Source organism: Heterodontus francisci, chromosome 5 (assembly GCF_036365525.1).
Source record: "Heterodontus francisci isolate sHetFra1 chromosome 5, sHetFra1.hap1, whole genome shotgun sequence".
Lineage (NCBI taxonomy): Eukaryota > Metazoa > Chordata > Chondrichthyes > Heterodontiformes > Heterodontidae > Heterodontus > Heterodontus francisci.
This window is the reverse complement of record NC_090375.1, coordinates 64,360,323-64,384,882: the sequence shown is the minus strand read 5'-3', so window position 1 is coordinate 64,384,882 and position 24,560 is coordinate 64,360,323. Positions and strand designations below refer to the sequence as shown.

Sequence of the window (24,560 nt, the reverse complement as noted above, 5' to 3'; positions counted from 1 at the left end):
AGATATTCTGGATTCTGCTAACGCAATCCATGTTATAGCAATCCTCTGCTTAAAAACTTTCTCCCAAACAATCCCTTCATATTCTGGCAATGATATTAAATTGATGCCCTCTAGTTATCAACTTACAGACCAGTGGAAAATAGTTTTACCGTAACAAATCCCTGAGAATTTTGAATTCTGAAGCATTTACAACAACTTGCATTCATATAGCACCTTTAAAGTAGTGAAATGTCCCGAGGCACTTCACAGGAGCATAAATCAGACTCTGAGCCAAGTAAGTAGATATTAAGACAGGTGACGAAAAACTTGGTCAGAGATATATATTATCCTACAATGACATTACATAAGCAAGGTTAATCATGGATAGTCAGCATGGATTTGTTAAGGGAAGGTCATGTCTTACGAACTTGATTGAATTTCTTGAGGAAGTAACAAGAAGGATTGATGAGATTGATAGTGCAGTGGATGTGGTCTACATGGATTTTAGTAAAGCTTTTGACAAGGTCCTGCCTGGCAGACTGGTCAGAAAAATGAAAGCCCATGGGATACAGGGAATGTGGCAGGTTGAATCCAAAATTGGCTCAGTGAGACTAAACAAAGGGTAGTAGTTGATGGATGTTTTTGCGAAAGGAAAGCAATTTCCAGTGGCGTTCCACAGGTTTCAGTGCTGGGTCCCTTGATGTTTGTGGTATTTATTAATGATTTGGACTTAAATGTGGGAGGCAAGATTGGGAAATTTGCTGATGACACAAAAATTGACCATGCGGTTGATTGTGAAGAGGATAGCTGTAGACTCCAGAATGATATCAATGGTTTGATTGAGTGGGCGGAAAAGCGGCAAATGAAATTCAATCCAGAGAAGTGTGAGGTAATGCACTTGAGGAGGGCAAACAAAGCAAGGGAATACACAATAAATGGGAGGATATTGAGAGAGGTAGAAGAAGTGAGACACCTTGGAGCGATTGTCTGCAGGAGCCTGAAGGTGACAGGACAGTTAGATAGAGTGGTGAAGAAGGCATATGGAATGCTTTCCTTTATTGGCCGAGGTATAAAATACAAAAGCAGGGATGTAATGCTGGAACAGTATAAAACGCTGGTTAGGCCACAGCTGGTGTATTGCTTGCAATTCTAGTCACCACATTACAGGAAGGACATAATTGCTCTGGAGAGAGTACAGAGATTTACAAGAATGTTGCCAGGGCTTGAAAGTTGCAGCTATGAGGAAAGATTGGATAGGCTAGGGTTGTTTTCCTTAGAACAAAGGAGGCTGAGGGGTGACTTAATAGAGGTGTACAAAATTATGAGGGGCCTAGATAGAGTAGAAAGGAAGGACCTGTTTCCACTAGCAGAGAGGTCAATTACCAGGGGGCATAGATTTAAGGTGATTGGTAGAAGGATTAGAGGGCACATGAGGAAATACCTTTTCACCCATAGGGTGGTGGGTGTCTGAAATTCACTGCCAGGAACGGTGGTGGAGGCAGAAACCCTCAACTTATTTAAAAGATCCCTGGACATGCACCTGAAGTGCTGTAACCTGCAAGGCTATGGATCAGGTGCTGGAAGGTGGGATTAGATTGGGCAGCTAGTTTTCTCGGCTGCCGCAGACACGATGGGCTGAATGGCCTCCTTCTGTGCCGTAATTTTTCTATGGTTTTCTATGGCGTTTTCTGAAGTCCCACAAATAGCGCTGAAGTAAATGACCAGATAATTGGTTTTAGTGGCTTTGGTTAATGAACAAATATTGGTCAAGATACTCTGAGAACTTCTCCACTCTTGTTCAAATAGTGCAGTGGAAACCTTTTACATATAGCTGAGCAGGCAACTGTCCAACTTGTTGCAAGAATCACTTGAAATACAGTCTTTTCTGTAACATGCAGCTATCTAGCAACTCTGTACGGCCTTGTCACATGGAAATGGTGGGCATTTGCCCCCAAATGTGTTTTTTTTTAAACCAGCATTCCTGACATGAGAAATTGGATGTGCTGCAAAGTCAAAGGCAACATGTCATAACAGATCTCCACATTTTCAGTTGGGATCTCAACTGCAAACTGGGCGATCCCAATTGTGAAATTTAAGTGAACCTCTGAGCTATTACTTGTTAGTGAATTTGCAATGGTCTTTTTGTAATACTCGTTTTTATTTTGGTGTATAGTTCTGTTTGTGGTCATTAAATGACTCAGAATTCCACTTTTGAAATATTTTTTAAGCACTGTCTAAACTTTTCCTTTCTCACTCATTCTAAACCATTTTGCTATTTGGTAGATTTGAGGGTCTGCTAACTGCATTTACTAAAAGCTGTCGGTCAGTAAACAAGTGCCTTTTTTATAATCATGAATTTATTGTTTTAAAAAAAAACCAAATGTCTGGAGACTATAACGTCTCATGATCTCCCCAAAGCCTGGGTAATGAGATGTTTACCATGCATTTTATTTTATTTATCACTCTAGGCCTCAGCGTGCTGTATTTCCTTTTTCTGGTGTTCCTGCTGTTCCTGAATTTTGAACAAGTGAAATCTGTCATGTATTGGCTGGACCCTAATCTGCGCTATGCCACCCGTGAAGCAGATGTGATGGTATGTAAAGTGGGAAACCATCTTTAGAGTATCACATTAGTGTCTGTGTTGTGGCAATACCTTCATGAACATTAAAAGCCTGAAACTTTTTTTTAAATTCCATTGGTTATTCTTTGATCTTTTAAGATAAAGAGAAAAATCAAAAATGCATAGAAACTATTGCCCCATTTAAATTCATCCTTAATGCACCCATTTACCGTATCCAGCTATATTTTGAACGTTTGCAGTGTTATTTTTCTTCAGTTTGACTGCATGCTCAGTCAGATATCCCGACTGGTGCGATTTTTGTAAACATCACGTGTTCTATTGTTTCAGTTGATCCAAAGCTCAATTCTCAAGTGGTCAAAATATTACTTCATGGGCGAGTAGAGTAGATGTTGTTTTGCAGTAAATTAAATCCAAGGCAAATGTGCCCAACATTAAAACAAATTCTGAGTCAATCAAAACTCAGTTTAATAAACGAGCATTGATGCTGTTATGGCCTGAGACACACAAATGATAGCACTTTTATAGCAACAGTACCTACGATTAAAACTTAGGAACATATGAATCTGGAGCAGAAGTAGGCCATTCAGCCCCTCGAGCCTGCTGTGCCATTCAATAAGATCATGGCTGATCTGTTTCTGTCTCGAATTCCACACTCCCATCTACCCCCGATAACCTTTGATTCCCTTGCCAACCAAGAAACTATCTACCTGCGCCTTAAAAATATTCAATGACCCCGCCTCCACCACCTTCTGAGGCAGAGAGTTCCAAAGTCTCTCAACCCTCTGAGAGAGAAAAATTCTCCCCATCTCTGTCCTAAAAGAACGACCCCTAATTTTAAAACAATGCCCCCTAATTCCGGACTTACCCACAAGAGGTAATATTGTTTCCGCATCCACCTTGTCAGGATCTTGTATACTTCAATCAAGTTTCTCCTCACTCTTCTAAACTCCAGTGAAAATAAGCCCAGTCTGTCCAACCTTTCCTCATAAGACAACCAGCTCATTCCAGATATCAATCTAGTAAACCTCCTCTGAACTGCCTCCAGTGCATTTACATCCCTCCTTAAATCTTCTTTGGCCTCCTTGTCTCGAGAGACAATGGGTAAGTGCCTGGAGGTGGTCAGGAGACCAATGCGGAGACCAAAACTGCATACAGTATTCGAGATGTGGTCTCACCAATGTCCTGTATGACTGAAGCATAACATCCTTACTTTTATTTTCAATTCTTCTCCTAATAAAGGATAGCATTCCATTACCTGCATACTAAATTTTTGTGACTCATGCACTCAAATGCCTAGATTCGTCTGCACCTCGGAATTCTGCAGTCGTTCTCCGTTTAAGTAATACTCTGCTTTTTTTATTCTTCCTTCCAAAGTGAACAACTTCATATTTTCCCATATTATACTCCATCTGCCAGATTTTTGCCCATTCACTCATATTATCTATATCGGTCTGCAACCTCCTTATGTCCTCTTCACAACATACTTTCCGACCTATCTTTGTGTCATCTGTGAATTTAGCTACTAAGCCATCGCTCCCCTCATCTAAGTTGATATAAATTGTAAAAAGTTGAGGCCCCAGCACAGACCCCTGCAGGACACCACTTGTCACATCCTGCCAATCAGAAAAGGACCCATTTATGCATACTCTGTTTTCTGCCAGACAGCCAATCTTCTATCAATGCTAATATGTTACCCCCTACACCATGAGCTCCTACCTTGCGCAATAACCTTTTATGTGGCAACTTGTCAAATGCCTTCTGGAAATCCAAGTACATTATGTCAACGGGCTCCCTTTTATCCACAGCGCATGTTACTTCTTCAAAGAACTCCAATAAATTGGTTAAACGTGATTTCCCTTTCACAAAACCATGTTGACTATTCCTGATTTAACTTCAGTTTTTTGAAGTGTCCAGCTATGGCCTCCCTAATGATTAATTCAAACACCTTCCCCACGACCGATGTCAAACTAACTGGTCTATAGTTACCTGTTTTCCTTAACCAGGGATGGTGGGTCCTCCCTTAGAATTTTTCTTTATAGTAGGAATGTACTTATTCTGAAGTATCCCCTTAAATGTCTGCCACTGCTTCTCTATTGATATATCTCCTAGCCTAGTAAACCAGTTCACCTCAGCTCGCTCAGCTTTCATGCCCACATAGTTGCTCTTATTTAAGTTTAAAATACTAGTCTTAGACCCCCTCTTCTCTCTTTCAAACTGGATGTAAAATTCAATCATATTGTGGTTGCTGCTACCTAGAGGTGGCTTTACTCTGAGGTCATTAATTAATTCTGTCACATTACACAATTCCAAGTCTGATATAACCTCCTCTTTGGTTGGTTCCAGAACTTGCTGCTCTAAGAAACTATCTCAAAAGCATTCTATGAACTCCTCATCCAGGCTACTATTGTCAGTCTGATTTTTCCAGTTTATATGTAGATTAAAATCACTCATGATTATTGCCTTCTCTTTATCACAAGAACCCAATATTATTTCTTGTGATTACTGTTCGGGGGCCTGTAGACCTAGTGACTTCTTTCCCCTAGTATTCCTCATCACCACTCAAACAGATTCTACATCCTAATCTCCTGAACCAAGGTCATCTCCAACTATTGCACCAATGCCATCTTTGATTAACAGTGCTACCCCTCCACCTTTTAGTTAGCTTCCTATTCTTCTTGAATGTCATATACCCCTCGAATATTCAGGACCCAATCCTTGTAATCCTGCAGCCACGTCTCCGTAATGGCTATCAAATCATATTTATTTACTTCAGTGTGTGCAATCAGTTCGTCTACTTTGTTATGAATGCTACGTGCATTCAGATACAGAACCTTTAGTTTTATCTTTTTGTTATCTTTGTAACATCTAGTCTTGACTGTTGGTGTGTTTTTAGGTTTTTTCTCTCTGTCCCTTCTTGCCATTCTCTGACCTTCATTTCCCATATTACTATTCTGCTCTCCTGCCTTGACTCTACCTCTTGATTTGCTATATCTACCCAAGCTTGACCCCTGTACCCCTTGTTGAGTTTAAAGCCCTCTCTACGTCCCTAGTTATATGGTTTGCTAGCACATAGCCAGAATATATGAAAAAGTGTCCTTTTTAATTATTGCAAACGATTTTTAAATAGCTCTTTCTCCTCATATTGCTGTTTAACAGCATATAAGTAGAAGCTAAGTATATAAATCTTGTGTGTAAATCTTGACATTATTAATGAGGAGCTGAGAAGGATATTGCATAGTTTGGAATCAGAGGCCTACTTAAGTCTGTCGTATATAAATAACCTTTGAAGAGTAATTCTCTGGAAATTCTTGGTTAAGATTGCTGGTTAGTTATATAAGTCAATTCCTAGCAAGAAGACCCCAGGTTCAGCTTTGGTCACAACTAATGTTTTGTATTTGAGCTTTCTTCCCATTTTGGATTGGTATCTCCAATCTCTACCATTAACATTTTCAGGAGAAAGATAGGTTCTTGCTGTAGTCAGTTTCTGCTGGCTCAGCCAAGGAGCAGCATTAACAACTTGTCACAGCTACAGAACTTTGTGGAGAAGTCTGAATTTGATGATGCTTGTTTGCTGATTGGGGAAGATCGTGCATGGGATAGAAAAAAACAAAAAATTCCAATGCTCTAAATGTTATACTTTTTGATCCATTTTTTAGTTCCAGGATTTTATCCTCCTCTTCTCTTTGGGAATTGGGTTCCATTTACATATGAACATATAAAAAGGTCAGACAGGAAAAGACCAGTCTGTCCCGTACAATTATGCATCAGGTCAGGGAGCCCCTATCTTGTAGGTGCCCTGCACATCTATTGCATTAAATGTTTTCCTAAAGTTTATATTCTCCATGGTGAGAGGAAGGAAGGGAATTCGTTCTGTTGAACAACCTTTGGATGGCTTTTATCAAAATGCGCATCTAAATAAACCACAGCATGAATTTGTACATCTGATGCCGTGATGGTTTGCTTGTTTTAACTGGGCACAAACTAGAACCTTTCGGTCAGGTGCAGATTGTCTTTCTGAAATTATCCAGTCTTCCTTGAGGTACCTTGTATAATAACAGCTCAGCAAAGTTGCCAACTTGGTTATTGTGTTGGCTGTTTAACTGATTTCAAACCATGTGAACAGAAATCCAGATAAAGTAATCAATCCTTGTACAGACTGACCTCTTTAAGATTTTATACAAGTGTTCCTGTTTCAATTAGTGGGCTGCTTCACTGCTACAAAATGATCTAATTTTAATTTTTTTTCTCTGATCTTGAAATTATGTGTGAATGGTTTTTCTGGCAATCATTTTTGGCAGTCTTTTGTCTGGCCAACTTCAAAGATTAAATCAATTTCCTTCTGTTTTGTTTTTAATAGGAGTATGCAGTAAACTGCCATGTCATCACTTGGGAGAGGATTCTCAGCCATTTTGACATCTTTGCATTTGGACACTTCTGGGGTTGGGCTATGAAAGCATTACTGATACGTAGCTATGGTCTCTGCTGGACTATTAGCATCACTTGGGAGTTAACTGAGGTATGGCAGTAACAGAATTATAACTGCTAATGCAAATTATTTACTTGTACTAACCAAATTACAGATGGCATTGTTTAAACAATACGTTCTTAAGATTTTGTAACTACTAGAAGTAATGCTGTGTTCTTTCCAAAAAATAAGCACATACTAGATGTGTGGATTACGTCTGCAGATTGCATTCTCAATCTCAACTGGGTCATTTTGGATGAGAAGGGTCCAGAATAGAACCAAGGTATTACGCCCTTCACACCACCAAACTAAAGAACAAAGTGACCAAGTTTCTGTTGTCTGACTCAAAACCATATGGCAGAAGATTTGGGTGGCGCAGTGGTTAGCACCACAGCCTCACAGTTCCAGTGATCCAGGTTCAATTCTGTGTACTGTCTGTGCGGAGTTTGCAAGTTCTCCCTGTGACCACGTGGGTTTTCACTGGGTGCTCTGGTTTCCTCCCACCACCAAAGACTTGCAGGTTGATAGGTAAATTGGCCATTATAAATTGCCCCTGGTAGTGGTTGGTGGTAGGGGAATTGAGGGAAGGTGCGGATGTGGTAGGAATATGGGATTAATGTAGGATTAGTATAAATGGGTGGTTGATGGTCGGCACAGACTTGGTGGGCCGAAGGGCCTGTTTCAGTGCTGTATCTCTAAATAAATAAATAAAGGTTGGCACTTGTTGTATTATTTTGATTTCAGCAGGAATTCAATCTGAAGAATGAGCATTGAATAAATTGAGAAATAATCTAGGTTCATTTCCCAATCTGTGCTGGGTAACCTGATTTCAACCAGGACTGCATTTGTTGAGGACAATTGTAGCACACATTCCTAGACTAGGGACAGAAAAATCAAAGTCCCTGTTCCAGATTGCAGTCTGGTCTCCTACTGTAAGCACTTGGAGGTGGAAATGAGATCTGGCATGAATTTTTTTAAAAAAAAGAAGAAAATCCACATGAATTTTCAAATCGTTCGTTTTTAAGAGGCTGCATTTGCTGACAATGCAACCATTAGGTGGTGAAGTACTGTCCCCGCCTCCAACAGCCCCAACAGTTCTCCGTTCCCTCCCGCGATTGCCACTTCTCCTCCCCACTGCCTCTGGCGCCTGCCTGCTCGCTGTTCTATCCTGCTGCTCCATCCCACCGTTGTCTTCCGTTTGCGACTGCTCACCACCTGGAGAAGCAACCCGGCCAGTGGGCGGAAGGGGAGGGAAGCACAGCAGGGCAGGATGGAGCGGGAGCGGCAGGATGGAATGGGGAGGAGAAGTGGCGATTGAGGAAGGGAGTGGGAAAGAGAAACGGCGCTTGAGGCAGTGATCGGGAGGGAGTGAGGTACTGTTGTGGGGGACAGAGGCGGCGATCGTGGCCGCTGAGGTGTGAGGCAACACTCGGACCTCATTATGACTGAGGTCATTATGTGGTGATGTTGCTGCGCGCCTGCGTGGATTCATTCTGGCAAGCTGCCAAATGTTCAGACGCACTGATGACATAGGTGATCGCTCTACGCATGCTCTGCGTTGTCAGGAGATAATCTGTTTTTAAAAACATAGGACATATAAGAGGCAGTGTGCAGCATTTCTGAAACCCCTTTTTAGTTTAGCTCCTAGAATACAGTTTGCACTCAATTGCGTGCTAGTTAACATTGAGGTAGGAGAAGTGCATAGTGCAGTGTGGGCTGTAGTTCTTTCTTTTTTTCTTTCTTTTGGGCCTCCTTATCTCGAGAGACAATGGATACGCGCCTGGAGGTGGTCAGTGGTTTGTGAAGCAGCGCCTGGAGTGGCTATAAAGGCCAATTCTGGAGTGACAGGCTCTTCCACAGGTGCTGCAGAGAAATTTGTTTGTTTGGGCTGTAGTAACCATTGTGTTTACAGGTCAATTACAGGAGCAGCTGTTCAATAGATATTGCCCCAGCAACACTACAGCTGATCACCAAACATTTAGTGAAAGACCCAAGAACTATTCTCTGAATATTATGTGGATTTGTATTTTCTGTTAGAACTATTGCTACTAGACCTGCAGAAAGTATTAATCTGCAATCCTGTATTGTAATAGATCCAATTTTTCTGACAGAGTTGACTACTGGAATAGCACTGTATTCAGGGAACATGTTTTTAAATTGGTTCTCAGGATGTAGACAATGCTGGCAAGATCCCATTTATTCACCTAAGCTGTTGTCCATGTTTCAGTTGAGTTACTTTTCAGTGAGGGATGGGGAGGGCAAAGTATAGCCAACCCTGCTCTGAGTGACCCTTAAGGCTTTCTTTCCACACCCACTTGAAATAACCAGTGTAAGTGAGAGATATTTATAGTATTCTGTTTGATTGCTTAAAACCTTAAACTGCTTAACTGCTATAAATTAAAATTGGTTTCTCTGTTCTTTATGTATATAATATAGAATCATGTAATGTTTTTGTCTTCCTTTAGTTGTTCTTCATGCATCTGTTGCCCAACTTTGCTGAATGCTGGTGGGATCAAATCATTCTTGACATTCTGCTCTGCAATGGGGGTGGCATTTGGCTTGGTATGGTGGTCTGTCGCTTCTTAGAAATGAGAACCTATCACTGGGGAAGTTTTAAGTAAGTGTCCTTAGTTGTCATTTGTTTCACATTACAAAGTGTTTACAGGATATTATTTGACCCAACAGTTCCATTCTGGTGTTTTATATTCCACACAAGCCTCCTCCCACCCTTCTTGATCTTACCCCATCAACATATTCTTCTATTCCTTTCTGTCTCATGTGCTTAACTAACCTTCCCCTTAAAAACATCTGTGCTGTTCACCTCAACTACACCTTGTTGTGAGTTCTACATTCAAACCCCTCTCTGGGTAAAGACGTTTCTCCTGAATTCCCTGTTGCATTGATTCGTGATTGTCTTATAATGATGGCCCCATGTTCTACTTTTGCCCACAAGTGGAAACATCTTCTCCACATCTACCCTATCAAACCCTTTCATCTCTCCTGGTCACAGCCTCTCAGTTCTGGTATGATTCTAGCAAATCTTTTTTTGCACCTTTTCAATTGTCTCTATATCCTTATAACATGGAGAAGAGTACTATCCAGGTACTCCTAGTGTGTTCTAACCAAGGTTCTGTACAAGTTGAACAAAACTTCTCTGCTTTTCAATTCTTTTCCTCTAGAAATTAACCTTGGTGCTTTGTTTGCTTTTGTCTTTAAGGCCTTATTAATCTGCAAGGCTACTTTTAATGATTTGTGTACCTGTAACCCCAGATCCCTCTGCTCTTAGAGTCATAGAGAGATACAGCCCACCGAGTCTGTGCCGACCATCAACCATGCATTTATACTAATCCTACATTAATCCCATATTACCTACCACATCCCCACCTTCCCTCAATTCTCCTACCACCTACCTACACTAGGGGCAATTTACAATGGCCAATTTACCTATCAACCTGCAAGTCTTTGACTGTGGGAGGAAACCGGAGCACCCGGCGGAAACCCACGAGGTCACAGGGAGAAGTTGCAAACTCCGCTCAGGCAGTACCCAGAACCGAACCCGGGTCGCTGGCGCTGTGAGACTGCAGTGCTAACCACTGTGCCGCCCTATTCTACCGCATTTAGACTCTTATTTTCCAAGGAGTATGTGGCCTCCTTATTCTTCCTACCAAAATGTGTACTTATTTTTATTGAAGTTCATTTACTAATTACATGCCTATTCTGCAAGTTTAGTAATGTCTTCCTGTATTTTGTTGCAGTCCTATGTTAACTGTACCTCTCAGTTTGGTCTCATTTGTAAATCTTGAAATTGCACTTCCGATTCAGAAATACAAATTGTTAATGTAAACATGTAACGAGTGGTTCCAGTACTGGTTCTTGTGAAACACCACTTTACTCCATTTGCTAACCTACCTTTAACCTGTATTTTCTGTTTTGTAGCCAGCTTGCTGTCCATTTTGTGACTTATTCCCCTAACTCCACATGTTCTGACCTTCGTAATGAATCTATTATGTAATATCAAAAGCTTTTTCATTACTCTTATCTACCCTTTATGTTACTTCAAATAATTGAATAAAGTTGGTCAGGCATGACCTTCCCTTTTGGAATCCATGCTGACTACTCTTTATTATATTTTCAGTTTCTAGATATTTTTCTACTACATCTTTTGAGTAAGGAGTTCCGAAGTTTGTGTTACGTGCCAGGGTGAAGGACATCTCCTCGTGACTAGAGACGAACTTGGGGCAGGATCCAGTTGTCATGGTCCATATCGGAACCAATGACATAGGTAGAACTAGGAATTATGTTCTGCTGAGAAGAGTTTGAGGAGTTAGGGTCCAAATTAAAATACCGAACCTCAAAGGTAATAATCTCTGGATTGTTAGCTCAGCCATGTGCCAATTGGCATAGGGTCAAGCAAATTAGAGAATTAAATATGTGGCTCAAACATTAGTGTGGGTAGAATGGGTTAGGATTCATGGGGTGCTGGCAGTACTCAGCAAAGAGGGAGCTTTTGCATTGGGATAGGTTCCACCTAACCGGAGTGGATCAGTGCCCTGGTGAATTGTATAACTCGGGATGTGGGTAGGGCTTTAAACAACAAGTATTGTGGGGGGGATAGGTTTGAGATGCTGAGATGAAGGGAGATTTAGAAATCGAAAGAGAAATGTCAAGGTAATAGAATGGATTACCCATTTTGGGTAATGGCAAGCAGAATGGTACAGGAAGGGACAGAGAGTTTAATGGTAATAGCGCTTCAGCAAATGAGGTCCATGCAAATAATAGTAAAAAAATAAAATTAAAGGCTCTTATCTGAATGTGTGAAGCATCCATAATAAGATAGATGAACGTGGCACAAATAGAAGTAAATGGTTGAGATCTAATCACCATTACAGAGGCATGGTTACAAGGTGACCAAGGTTGGGAAATAAATATTCCAGGGTACACGACATTTTGAAAAGACAGAATGGAAAAGGAGGAGAGGTAGTCCTGATATTAAAGGATGACCTAAGGACACTAGTGAGAGAGGATTTTGGCTGAGAAGATCAGGAAGTTGACTCAGTATGGGTGGAGATTTACAATAACTAGGGTAGAAAACATTGGCGGGAGTAGTTTATAGGCCCCCTAACAGTAGTTATACCATTGGACAGAGCATTAAGCAAGAAATATTGGCGCTTATAACAAAGAAAATGTAACAATTGTGGGGTAGATTAGTCTTGATATAGACTGGACCAATCATATTGGCAAAGCTGGTCTGGAAGATGAATGCTTTTGTGAAAGTTTCCTGGAGCAACACATTGTGGAACCAATTAGGGAAAAAGCTATTTTAGATCTGGTACTGTGCAATGAGGCAGGGTTCATTAGTAATCTCATAGTAAAAAGATCCGCTCGGAAAAAATGAAGACCATACAATTGAATCCTATATTAATTTTGAAAGCGACATACTCCAGTCTCAAATAAGAATCTTAAACTTAAACAAAGCCAACGAAACAGGTATGAGTGGAGAACTGGCTAAGATTGATGGAGTGAATAGACTAAAAGGTATGGTGATAAATCAACATTTAAAGAAATAATTCAAAATGTTCAACAAAAATACATGCCATTTAAAAAAAAAAACAAAAACCAGCAAGAAAGATCCATCCATATAGATAGGATAATGTGGGGAAGTGTGAGGTTATTCACCAGTAGTAAGAGTAGAAAAGCTGAATATTTTTTAAAGGGGGTAACATATTAGCATGGATAGGGGATAGGTTAAGTAACAGGTGTTAGGACCGAGGCGGGAGGAGTCTTTCTCTAGTTCCACTTCTCCACAGGTCACAACATATATTTAAATGATTTACCCAGTTACTGATGCAGCCAATTATATACTTTAGTTTCAGAATAAAAATTTGCCAAGCAGGTTTCTTTAATAAACAACAAAATTATTAATTCTTATTAAACAAGACTCATTCAATAAAGATGCAAAGCTTATTAACACAGGTTGAAATATGATGGTATAAATATATTGCCTTCTAAATAACCCAACACGCGCACATAGAAGGAAAAATAAAGAAGTTTTCTCTGCAGAGATCAATTTTACAAAAACAATAATACTTTGGCCAAATACTTGTGAATTCTTGTAGAAAAAAGGATAAGTTATGAAATGTTCCAGATGACATTCATTCTGGCGCTCTGGTACACCTAGACGGGTGTCACTAGATAGCTAGATAGATAGGTCACTGGGATCTCTTCAGAAGCAGTTCATTCAGGAAATGTCGAGAGAAACTCTTGCAGGAGCTTCTCAGGAGAAATGCTGCATCAGTTTCTCCAGTTCTGACACTGGATTCTCAGGGTTTCTCAGAGGTGGAACAGGATGACCTAGTAGCCCCTCTCAGCAGGCTTACACCCCAACTGCCCATTCAAATAGTTCAACAATGAAACCAACTCCTGACCACCATAAATTCTAGACATGTCCCTTCTCTGTAAACAACACCAATAGTCAGCAAGGCTCCTGCTGTAGACTTAGCTTAAGGCATGTGACTTCGTGTTTGTTTTTAAACAAAGTCCCGAGTATCCTTCCAGTGACCCTTTTTATTAAAAAAAGCAAGTCTAGCATCTCCTGAAATACTCTCCACAGTCTTTTACACACAAGTCCTCAAAAAATATTAACAATGGAAGCAGAGAGTAGGCATAAATGGGTTGTTTTCAGGTTGGCAAGCTGTAGCTAGTGGAGTGCCACAGGGATCAGCGCTCGGGCCTCAACTATTTACAATCTATATCAATGACTTGGATGAAGGGACAGAATGTATGGTTGCTAAATTTGCTGACACAAAGATAGGTAGGAGAGTAAGTTGTGAAGATGACATAAGGAGTCTGCAAAGAGATATAGAGAGGTTAAGCGAGTGGGCAAAGATTTGGCAGATGGAGTATAATATGCGAAAGTGTGAACTTGTCCGCTGTGGCCAGAAAAACAGTAAAGCAACATATTATTTAAATGGAGAGAGATTGCAGAACTCTGAGATGCAGAGGGATCTAAGCGTCCTAGTACACGGAACACAAAGGGCAGGATTTTGTTCTCCCCATGCGTTGGGGTCCGAGGTTGGGGTGCCTGAAGATGCCTCCGGGAGAGGGCCACCACATACCTCGACACCGGGAGGGCCTGGTCTGAAATTACTGGCAGCGGCAAGGCCTCGTGGCAGCACCCCCGACGTTCGGCGACAGGATCCCTATTTAAATTAAAATGAATGCATTAATGATACATCACCACCTGATGTGATCTTCGGCCCAGTGGCCGGCATTCCTGCGCCTTTGGATCCCTGTCCGGGGAAACGAGGAACCACGCTGGTGGGGAGGGAGGAAGAAGTAGGTTTATCGGTGCAGAAGTGGGGGAACGGGGTCAAAATAACATCATGGATGCATGGGATGGTGAGAAGGGTTAGAGTTTAAAGTTTGTGCAATTTGCGGTGAAGGTCAGGTGGACAAGGTAAGTGGGTTGGGGGGGCGGGGGGAGGGAAAATAACTAATTTTATTGTTGTGGGGGGGTGGGAGAGGGGCAGAAGAAATATCTGCATTTCTTTTAATTTACTTTAACTTTAAATATTTAAATTTCCCAGTAGGGCTCAAAGCCCTTTAAAAATGGCATCAGCGTCTGCGCACAGGCAGCTGATGCCATTGCCGGGGACGGACAGCCCGCCCCCTCCATGTGATCGGCAGGGGAGTCGTGGTCCGTCCCAGCTGTTTAAATGAGCCGCCGCACAGACGATTGCGGCAGCTCCGCGACATGCAGGCTGCCGTTCTTTTCAACATGTCGGGCACAGGAGATTCAGCCCGTAAAGTTAGTATTCAGGTACAGCAAGTGATTAAGAAGGTAAATGCAATGTTATTATTGCAAGGGGAATGGAATATAAAAGTAGAGATGTTTTGCTGCAGTTGTATAGGACATTGGTGAAATGCATCTAGAGTATTGTGTACAGTTTTAGCCTCCTTACTTAAAAAGGATATAATTGCATTGGAAGCAGTTCAGAGAAGGTTCACTCGACTGATTCCGAAGATGAGAGGGTTATCTTAGGACAGATTGGGTCTGTATTCATTGGAGTTTAGAAGGATGAGAGGTGATCTTATTGAAACATACAAGATCCTGAGGGGACTTGACAGGGTGGATGTTGAAAGGATGTTTCCCCTTGTGGGAGAGACTAAAACTAAGGGGTCTCCCATTTAAGACAGAGATGAGCAGAAATCTTTTCTATCAGAGTGTCACGAGTCTGTGGAACTCTCTTCCCCGGAGAGCGGCGGAGCCAAGGCCATTGAATGTTTTTTAAGGCAAAGGTAGACAGATTCTTGACAGACAAGGGAGTTAAAGGATATTGAGGGATTAGCAGGAAAGTGGAGTTGTGTCCACAAACAGATCGGCCATGAGCTTATAGAATGGCGGAGCAGGCTCGAGGGGCCGCATAGCCTATTCCTGCTCCTAGTTCGCATTTATGTTCGTAAAAGGTGTGAAACTTGTAAATGTTGATGTTCAAAGGGACTTGGGTGTACTCATACAAGGAACACAGTAAGTTACCATGCAGACGCAGCAAGCAATTAGGAAGACAGATGGTATGTTGGCCTTTAGTGCAAGGGGATTGGAATACAAGAATAAGGAAGTCTTGCTACAGTTGTACAGGACTTTGGTGAGACCACACCTGAAATACTGTGTGCAGTTTTGGTGTCCATATTTAAGGAAGGATATACTTGCATTGGAGGCAGTACAGCGAAGATTCACTAGATTAGTTCTTGGGATGAGAGGGTTGCCCTATGATGAGAGGCTGAGTAAATTGGGTCTATACTCTCTGTAGTTTAAAAGAATGAGGCGATCTCATGAAACATAATAGATTCTGAAGAGGCTGGATTGGGTAGATATTAAGAGGTTGTTTCCCCTGGTTGTGGAATCTAAAAAACAGTCTCAAGATAAAGGGCTGATTATTTAGGACTGAGATGAGGAGAAAATTCTTCATGCAAAGGATTGTGAATCTTTGGAATTCTCTACCCCATAGGATTGTGGATGTTCCATCGTTGAATATATTTAAGGCTGAGATAGATTTTTGGGCTCTCAGGGAATCAAGGGATATGAGGACCAGGCGTAAAAGTGGAGTTGAGGCAGAAGATCAGCCATGATTGTACTGAATGGTGGAGTAGGCTTGCGCTCAACGCCTTCTCCTATTTCTTATGTTCTTCATTAACTGGTCAAGGAAGTTCTCTTGAACATATTTAAGAAATTCCACCTCTTCATTTCTCTTTACTGTAACATTATTCCAATTGATATTTGAGTGAGCAAAGAACCCCAATATGACCACTCTATAATTCTTGCATTTCTCTGATTTCCCTGCAGTTTTGTTTCTCTCTCTCTCTCTTTTTCATATTGTTTGGAGGCCTATAGAATATTCGCAGTCACATGATCATCCCCCCCTTTTGCTTCTCAAGTCTAACCAAACGGATCTTGTCTTTGTGCCCTCAAGGACATTCTCTCTTTCCAACACTACAGTGTCTTCCCTAATGAGTACTGCTGCTCCACTTCCCTTTTTTCATTGCTTACCTTTTCTGAGCACTTTGTATCCTTGAATATTAAGTGCCTCGTCCTCACCATTTTAAGCCACGTTTCCATTATTGCCACTACATCACATGGTGATTAGTGCTTGTAGCTCACCAATCTTATTCACCACACTTTGTGTGTTGTAAACCTATCTTTGTATTTTCAGAATCCTTCTTAGTCTGGTCCTATCTAATCTGGTATTGCTTCCTTCTCCAGTACTATACAACACACTCACGCCTTTATGCACCTTATTCCGCTTTTGTACTTCTGTATGCTGACGCCCAACCCCCCTGCCAATTTAGTTTAAACCCTCCCCCACCGCACTAGTGAACCTCGTCACGAGGACATTGGTTCCAGTCGTGTTGAGGTTCCACCTGCCCCTTTTGAATAAGTGTCTCCTGCTCCAGAAGTGTCCCAAGAATCTGAAACCTTCTCTCCTGCACCATGCCTCAAGCCACACATTGATTTCTGCTATCTTGCTGTTTCTACTCTTACTAATGTGTGACACTGGGAGTAATCCAGAGATTATTGCCTTTGTGGTCCTGCTTTTTAACTTCCTCCCTAGCTCCTGAACCTCAATACCTGCTCTCTGTGTGTCATTGCTAGTGACATTTACCACAACTTCTGACTTACCCTGCAGAATATTCTGCACTATCTCCATGATGTCCTTTACCCAGGGACGCAACACACCATGTGGGACTCACGATGATGTTACAGGAATGCCTGTCTGCCCCCAACTATAGAATCTCCTATAACGACTGTATTCCTACTGTTTGCTGTTCCCTTGTGTGCAGTCCTTTGATCATTGGTGCCATGGTCTGGACAGCACTCCTTCAAGGTGTCGTAATGCCCAGCGATCTCCATAGCTGAGTACAGGTTTGAGAGTGACACACAGCCTGAAGACTCCTGTACCTCCTTCCTCTTCCTACTCTTCCAGATGGCCACCCATATGCTATCCTGAACTCTTACTCCCTGTGAGGTGACCATCTCTTGTATGATCCAGGAAACTCTCCTGCTGCCTGATGCTCTGCTGTGACTCCAGCTGCCCCTCAATATCAGAAATCCTGAGCTCAAGTTCAAGCAGCTGGAGACACTTCCAACACATGTGATTCCCCCAAGACACATGAAATGTCCTGAAGTTCCCACATGACACAGGAATTGCAAGCAACAGGACTCAGCTGCCCATCCATGATCTAAGAAAAAATCTCTTCCCTCTTTTAAAAATCTAGTTAGTACCTTGTTTAAACTAGTAAATTTAGTTAATGCATTTAGATCTGCTTTGTGCTAATACTCTTATTAACTCCCTACTGTTATACTTATCCTGATTTGTAATTTTATTAATTAATCTAACCTTTAAATTTAATCCAGTAGTTTATAGTTTTCTGGTGCTAGGTTAAACCACTGCCCTAGTTTAGAGAGAAATAAAAAAAAAACCTTCACTCACCAACCAGTCATCGACCTGTTATCATTTGACATCACTCCTTGCCTTTTTTGGACAACGCCATAAAAGGTCCACTCTTTCCCTGTTCCAATTTATTAGCAGCTGCTCTTGCTGCCAGGTCTCCCTATTGCCCGTTCCCTCACTCGGACTGCTCCTTGTTTTGTGAAAAACCAGAACATGCCTCTTCCCTCACTGCACTAAATTCCCTCCCTCACCAAATTCCCCAAGTTAAGTACTCTATTGAAGTAGTACTCAGTCAAGCTGGACTTCATGCTACTTACATCAATTTTGCCCTTATCTGTTTCTTCATCCATGGTGTGTCATTGGCTGGCTTGTTCTTGTTTTTATGGTGCAATATATTTTTCCTCATCTCTCTTTATCACCATTTTAAATGGTTCCCATTGCTGTTCTATTTCTTTGTTTGTCAATATTTTTCCCAGTATATTTTCTTTAGTTCATTCATATCCCCTTTAACTTAGCTTTTCCAATTCATTACTTTGGTTGACTTACACCCTTCCCAATCTTTATTGCAAACCTTATTCTGTTGTAATCTAGATGTTCCCCGACACTTGGTTTTCATTGTGACCTTTCCAGCAAGTTTGGTCACATTACAGTTATTAAAACTATTGCAACAAGTAAGAAGATTTTGTTTAGAATGATTTGCAGTAAGCTGTGATGTATTGTTTTTGGGTAATGGAAGGGCTTTCTGTTTGTGGTATGTCTACACTAACAAAATGTATCTTTATCAGGGCAATTCACACAACCAGTGGAAAGCTGAAACGAGCAGTGCTGCAGTTTACTCCGGCCAGCTGGACATATGTCCGCTGGTTTGACCCAAAATCTTCTTTTCAGAGGGTGGCTGGAATTTACCTCTTCCTAATTATCTGGCAGGTAAAAAATAAACCTGGAAAACATACATGAACTCTCATTCTGATAAAGATGCTCCTCTGTGACTTATTGGACGAAGCTTTCATCTTTGGCAGGGGCATAAAATGGGTGGTAGTGGATCAGCCATCCATTATACATCCTGCTATTTGAAAGTCCCTTAGTTACAGAGCAGCATTTCTGAAATCACTTTTTGTAATTTGGTCTGCCTGCTAGCTGGGTTTCACCCAGGCAGTTCTGATGTTTCAGTTTATTTTGTACTATTGTGATTCCAAAACTATAAGGGGGGTTGGTTGGTTGGTATGGAAGCCTGGGATGATGTAACTAGGTTAGCAGCAGGATGCAAGGAAAACGGTACCTGTGACTCACTAACATATAATGCCTGTAATATATATTGAGTGACTTGAATTTATAATGAATGCTTTGCATTTTCTTGATTGTTAGTACCTCACACATGCTGATCTCTACAATGGCAGTAGATGAAGATGTTCCTGGACTGTACTCCTCCTCTCCATTGCTTTCCTTGCATTACCATTTTTGAATCTGTTTGGTAGGCCGGGAGAGCTTTGTCCTGATCCATTGGTTGTGGGACTGTTTAGCTCCATTTGTGTCATAAATTACATACATCACTTATCTCAGCTTGTCAGTCAATATTCCTATATATCCCTACTGCTATTCCATAGTAGAACAGAGAAGAATGGTAATGAGAAAACCCTTTTCAATTGATGTAAGTAGTTTGGTTGGTCTGTTTTGTGACCTGTATTCTAGTCTCTTTCCATCTTAATGGTGGCTACAAACTTGTATACCCACATTCACTCTCTAAGTAAGTGTGTATATTTTAATAGTTGTTTTGTAGTACAGAACTTGAGAATTGCTGAAAGTTGAGACATGTTGTTGAAGCTTTTCGTCTTGCACTCATCAGGACAATACGCAAGAATAACCAATGTAGGGGAATAAGTGACAGCCATTCGTGGTTCATTCCTCAGAGCAATGCCTTGACTAATCAGAGTCAAGCTGCCTGGTTTAAATTTCAAACAAAGCTTGGCAGTTAACTGTCAGTCATTATAAACTGGTGCATTCTCCATGACAATGCCTCTACCAATCAGAGTCCACTTGCCAACCACTCAGCATCCTCTTCTCATGCAGTTGTTGTTTTCCCTGGGAACCTATGCTAGCTGTCATTATTAGTAACTCGCGTTCCTTGGGCACCATCTCTCTCCACTTCAAAACCACTGTCATCTCCGGCTCCTCAAAAAAAACGTCCATCGTTTCTTATTATCTCCTCACCTCTAACTTCCCTTTCCTCCCTAAGTGCTCAAACATATTGTTGCCTGCTAGCTTGTACCCATTGTTCCTGAAATTGGAAGTCCCACTCATGCTGTTCCTTCGCTGCTGTTTATCCCCATGTTGCACTCAGTGCTGTAGGAAGTAGGGGAGGATGAGCAAGGAAAGAGAGAAAACACATGAGAAAAAGGAGCACAGTGGGAGAGAGCAAAACAAGTAAAGGGGAAGAGTGGAAAAAAAATGTGAAGGAGGGCGAGAGAGAGAGAAAGAGTGGTGCAAAAGTCTGTGTGTGATGACTGTGAAAGTCTCAGACCTTTTTTTAGACGACTTCTACAGCTAGTGGTACGAGAGCTATTAAAATATTTTTGAGATGGGGCCTGGCCTAAAGTAGTTTGAAAGCACTGTTCTGCATTCTAATTAGTTGAGATTTCTGCTGACATTTGCCAGCTTGGACACCTGTTCGATGTTCAGGACTGCAATGTATGTGAGCCTGGTGTTGCTCCCTCTGAGAATTCTGACTAACATCAGTTCTCTGCTGAATATGGAGCCTTGAACTGGTGGGACAATGAACTGATAATTGGAGTATCTTTTGGCATGTAGGAACTAATTTAAATTGAATGTTAAATCGGGGGGAGAAGGAAAGGAAGTACTTTAAAGCATACACAACTTTCAACACAGTTACTACATTCAATGGTAAGTCTCTAAATGCCCAGGATGCCAAACCTCTCTGCAGCACATTTCATTTCCCATTCATAGTACTGGAACTGAATGTTCATATCATAATTCTGCACTATCTGAAGGATGTGATCTTATCAAGTGTCACTTTATTTTTGGTTTTTATAAGTGATAAGTGCAGAGCTGATGAAGGATTTACATTTCTATCACCGGCATGCATTTTTATTGATTCTTTACTTAGTGATCACAGGTTTAAAAAGATGTAGGTGAATATGTAAACTGCTTTCGTGATTAATTCTGTTTGTGTTCCAACAAAATATAATTTGATAGCTTATATGAATATCTACCAGTTTTCATTTGAAAACCTTGAACACTATAATTTAATATTTTAGCAAGTTGTGTAATTTGGCCTGTAGATAATCAAAGGTCATGCAAGTATATTTCTATTGTGAAATATTTTCTCTCTTTTAATGTCTCCACGTAGTACAATGAAATTATTTACATTTTTACATAATGCTAAGAAAACTGAAGAATTGTTTAAGATCATTAAGCCTGTGTTCTGTTTTTCTTTAATTCTTTATTTAGTTGACTGAACTGAACACCTTTTTCTTGAAACACATCTTTGTGTTTCAAGCAGGCCACGTGCTGAGTTATGGTAGAATTCTCTTCATTGGTGTGATCACAGCTCCAACTGTACGGTAAAGCAATTTTATCACTTTTCTTAAATGTACTTATTGATCTCCTGTGGCATTGCTTAGCATAAATGGTTTATTTTCTGCTGCCTAAAATTTGTTGTTCCCCTGTCTGTCTTTCTACTTGTCTTCCACCTTTTTCACTTTCCTTTCCTCTTGCTCTCCTGTTCCTCTTTTCCGTTTTTGCCTCCCAGATTCACCTTTACACACCATCTCTCATTTCCTTGTTTATTTCTCACTCTGTTTATTTTGCTCATTCTGTCCTCTGACAATAATCTCTAAATATTCTGTATCTCATATATGTTCCTTTTATTGATTTACTACATTTTGTGTCTCACCATTTTAAAAAGTAGGTCCTAAAGTTTACTCAGTCCTAAATGACCTTATTCTGAGACTGTAACTCCGAGTTGTAGATTGTCCAGCCAGCGGAAACTTCTTCCCAGCATCTACCCTGTCAAGCTCCTTAAGAATTTTATATTTTTCACCTCTCATTCTTCTAAATTCTAGAGAACATAGGCCTACCCTACTCAATCTCTCTTCATAGGACAATCCTGTCATTCCAGGAATCAGTCTAGTGAACCTTCATTGCACTCCCTCCAAGGCAAGTATATCCTCCCTTAAGTAAGGAGACTAAAACTGTACAGGTATGGCTTCACTAAGGCCCTATGTAATTGTAGTAAGACTTCTTTACTCTTAGCCTTTATTACAAAGGGATTGGAGTATAACATACATTTTCCTTTCCTAAAGCTTGCTGTACCTGCATGTTAATTTTCTGTGATTCATGTACAAGGACACCCAAATTTCCCAGTCCCCCTCTATTTAAAAAAAATTCTACTTTTATATTGTTCCTTTCATAGTGAATACACACTACCACAAATTATAATCCATCTGCCATGTTCTTGCCCACTCATCTGAAGCTGTCCTATTCTTTGCAGCCTATTTGCATCCTCCTTGCAGTTTACACTTGATTTTCTATCGTCATCAAGCTTGGATATGTTACCCTCAGTCTCCTCATCTAAGTCTTTGATATAGATTATAAATAGCTGAGGTCCAAGCACATATCCCTGTGGTACCCAATTAGTTACAGCCTGCTAGTCCGAAATGACCTGTTTGTTCCTACTCTGTTTTCTGTTTGTTGTTCAATCCTCAATCCATGCTAATATATTACCCCCAATGCCATGGGTCCTAATTTTGTGGAATAACCACTTGTGTGGGACCTTATTGAATGATTTTTGAAAATCCAAATGCACTACAACCACTAGTTTTCCCCCTTATCCACCCTACTAGTTACATCCTCACAAAACTCTAATCGATTTGTCAAACACGATTTCCCTGACTCATCATGTGATTTTCTAAATGCCATGTTACCACATCCTTAATGATATAATCCATGGATTCTTCACTGCCACAAAGACCATTTATGGCCCAAGTACTCGAGGACCAGCTTCTTTGATGCCTAAGGATGGGGATGATCTGATAAAGGAAAGGGAAGCTGTCAATGCCTGTTGGAGGGAGCATTTTGAAGACCTTTTCAATCAAGAATCCATTGTTGACGAGAGTGTTTTCAACTCCATCCCACAACATCCAATTAGAGACGAGGTCAGAACTCCACCAATGCCTATGTAGGTGATGAAAGCCATCACAAAATGAAGACAACAAAGTGGCAGGAGGTGATGGAAGCCCCGCTGAAATCTTTTAAACACGGAGGAGAAGAACTAACATTATAGCACCACGCTCTCATCCTACAGATCTAGAATGAAGAAGTAGTCCTGAATGATCTCAAGGATGCCATGATTGTGACAGTCTTCAAGAAAGGGGACAAATCCAACTGTGGAAATTGCAGAGGCATCTCCCTGCTCTCCATTACAGGAAAGATCATGTACAAGAACCCTTCTGAACTGACTCATTACAGCTGCTGAAGAGCTAATCCCCGAATCTCAATGTGGGTTTAGGCCATCATGAGGCACTGCTAACATGATTTTCACAGCTCGCCAACTATTGGAAAAATGTCGTGAACAACAATAACCTCTCTACATAGCATTTTTTGACTTGACAAAGACCTTCGACTCTAAATCATAAGGCACTTTGGAAGACATTGTTGGTATGGATGTCCTCCAAAATTCGTCACCGTCCTTCGCCTGCTTCATGACGATATGCGAGCAGTGATCCTTAGCAACAGATCCATTACAGATAGGAGTTAAACAAGGTTGTGTCATCACCCCACCTCTTTTTTTCGATCATCCTAGCAGCCATGCTCTGTTTGACTAGAGACTTAACTCCCTGCTGGAGTGCAGCTAATTTATCGAATGGACAGTAAACTACTTAATCTCGGGCAACGCCAATCAAAACCTAAGACCACCCCGATTTCCGTCATTGAGGTCCAATACGCTGATGACACTGCAGTAAGTGCTGTGTCGGGAATGGATCTTCAGAGAATTGTTGACTTATTTACTGAGGAATATGATAAGATGGGACTTGCACTCAACATTCAGAAGATCAAAGTCCCCCGTCAGCAAGCTCCAAATCCCATTGATTAGGATTCATGATGAGTGCCTGGAAAATGTGGAATACTTCCGGTATCTTGGAAGTTATCTTTCACAGAAGGCTGACATTAACAAAGAAATCCAGTATCACCTGAAACCTGCTGATGCAGCCTTTGGCCACCTGAGGAAGTGAGTGTTTGAAGATCGCAACATCAAAACTGAAACCAAGCTCATGCTCTACCGTGCGGTCGTGATTCCTACCTTGCAGTATGGGACTGAAACATGGACAATGTATAGGAGACGCCTCAAAGCACTTGAGTCATTTCATCAACGCTGCCTGTGGAAGATCCTGCATATCAAGTGGGAGGACAGGTGCACCAACATCGGTGTCCTTTCTCAAGCAGGCGCCACAAACATCGCGGCTATGATCACCCGCTATCAGCTTTGTTGGGTTGGTCGTATAATTCGGATGTCACATACCAGGCTCTCAAAGTAGGTCTTTTTCTCCCAGCTCAGTCAGGGCAGACGCAC

At 41.2% G+C, this 24,560-nt stretch overlaps 1 protein-coding gene across 1 annotated transcript in view; it reads left to right on the top strand.

Annotated features, from left to right (window-relative positions):
- LOC137369882 (phosphatidylserine synthase 1-like) overlaps nucleotides 1-24,560 on the top strand; it is a 64,709-nt gene that overhangs the window by 4,146 nt on the left and 36,003 nt on the right. Inside the window, exons 4-8 of the mRNA XM_068031550.1 lie at nucleotides 2,448-2,572; nucleotides 6,918-7,076; nucleotides 9,491-9,642; nucleotides 18,760-18,901; nucleotides 21,440-21,552. Coding sequence (XP_067887651.1) covers nucleotides 2,448-2,572; nucleotides 6,918-7,076; nucleotides 9,491-9,642; nucleotides 18,760-18,901; nucleotides 21,440-21,552 — 691 coding nt within the window. The remainder of the gene's footprint in view (nucleotides 1-2,447; nucleotides 2,573-6,917; nucleotides 7,077-9,490; nucleotides 9,643-18,759; nucleotides 18,902-21,439; nucleotides 21,553-24,560) is intronic.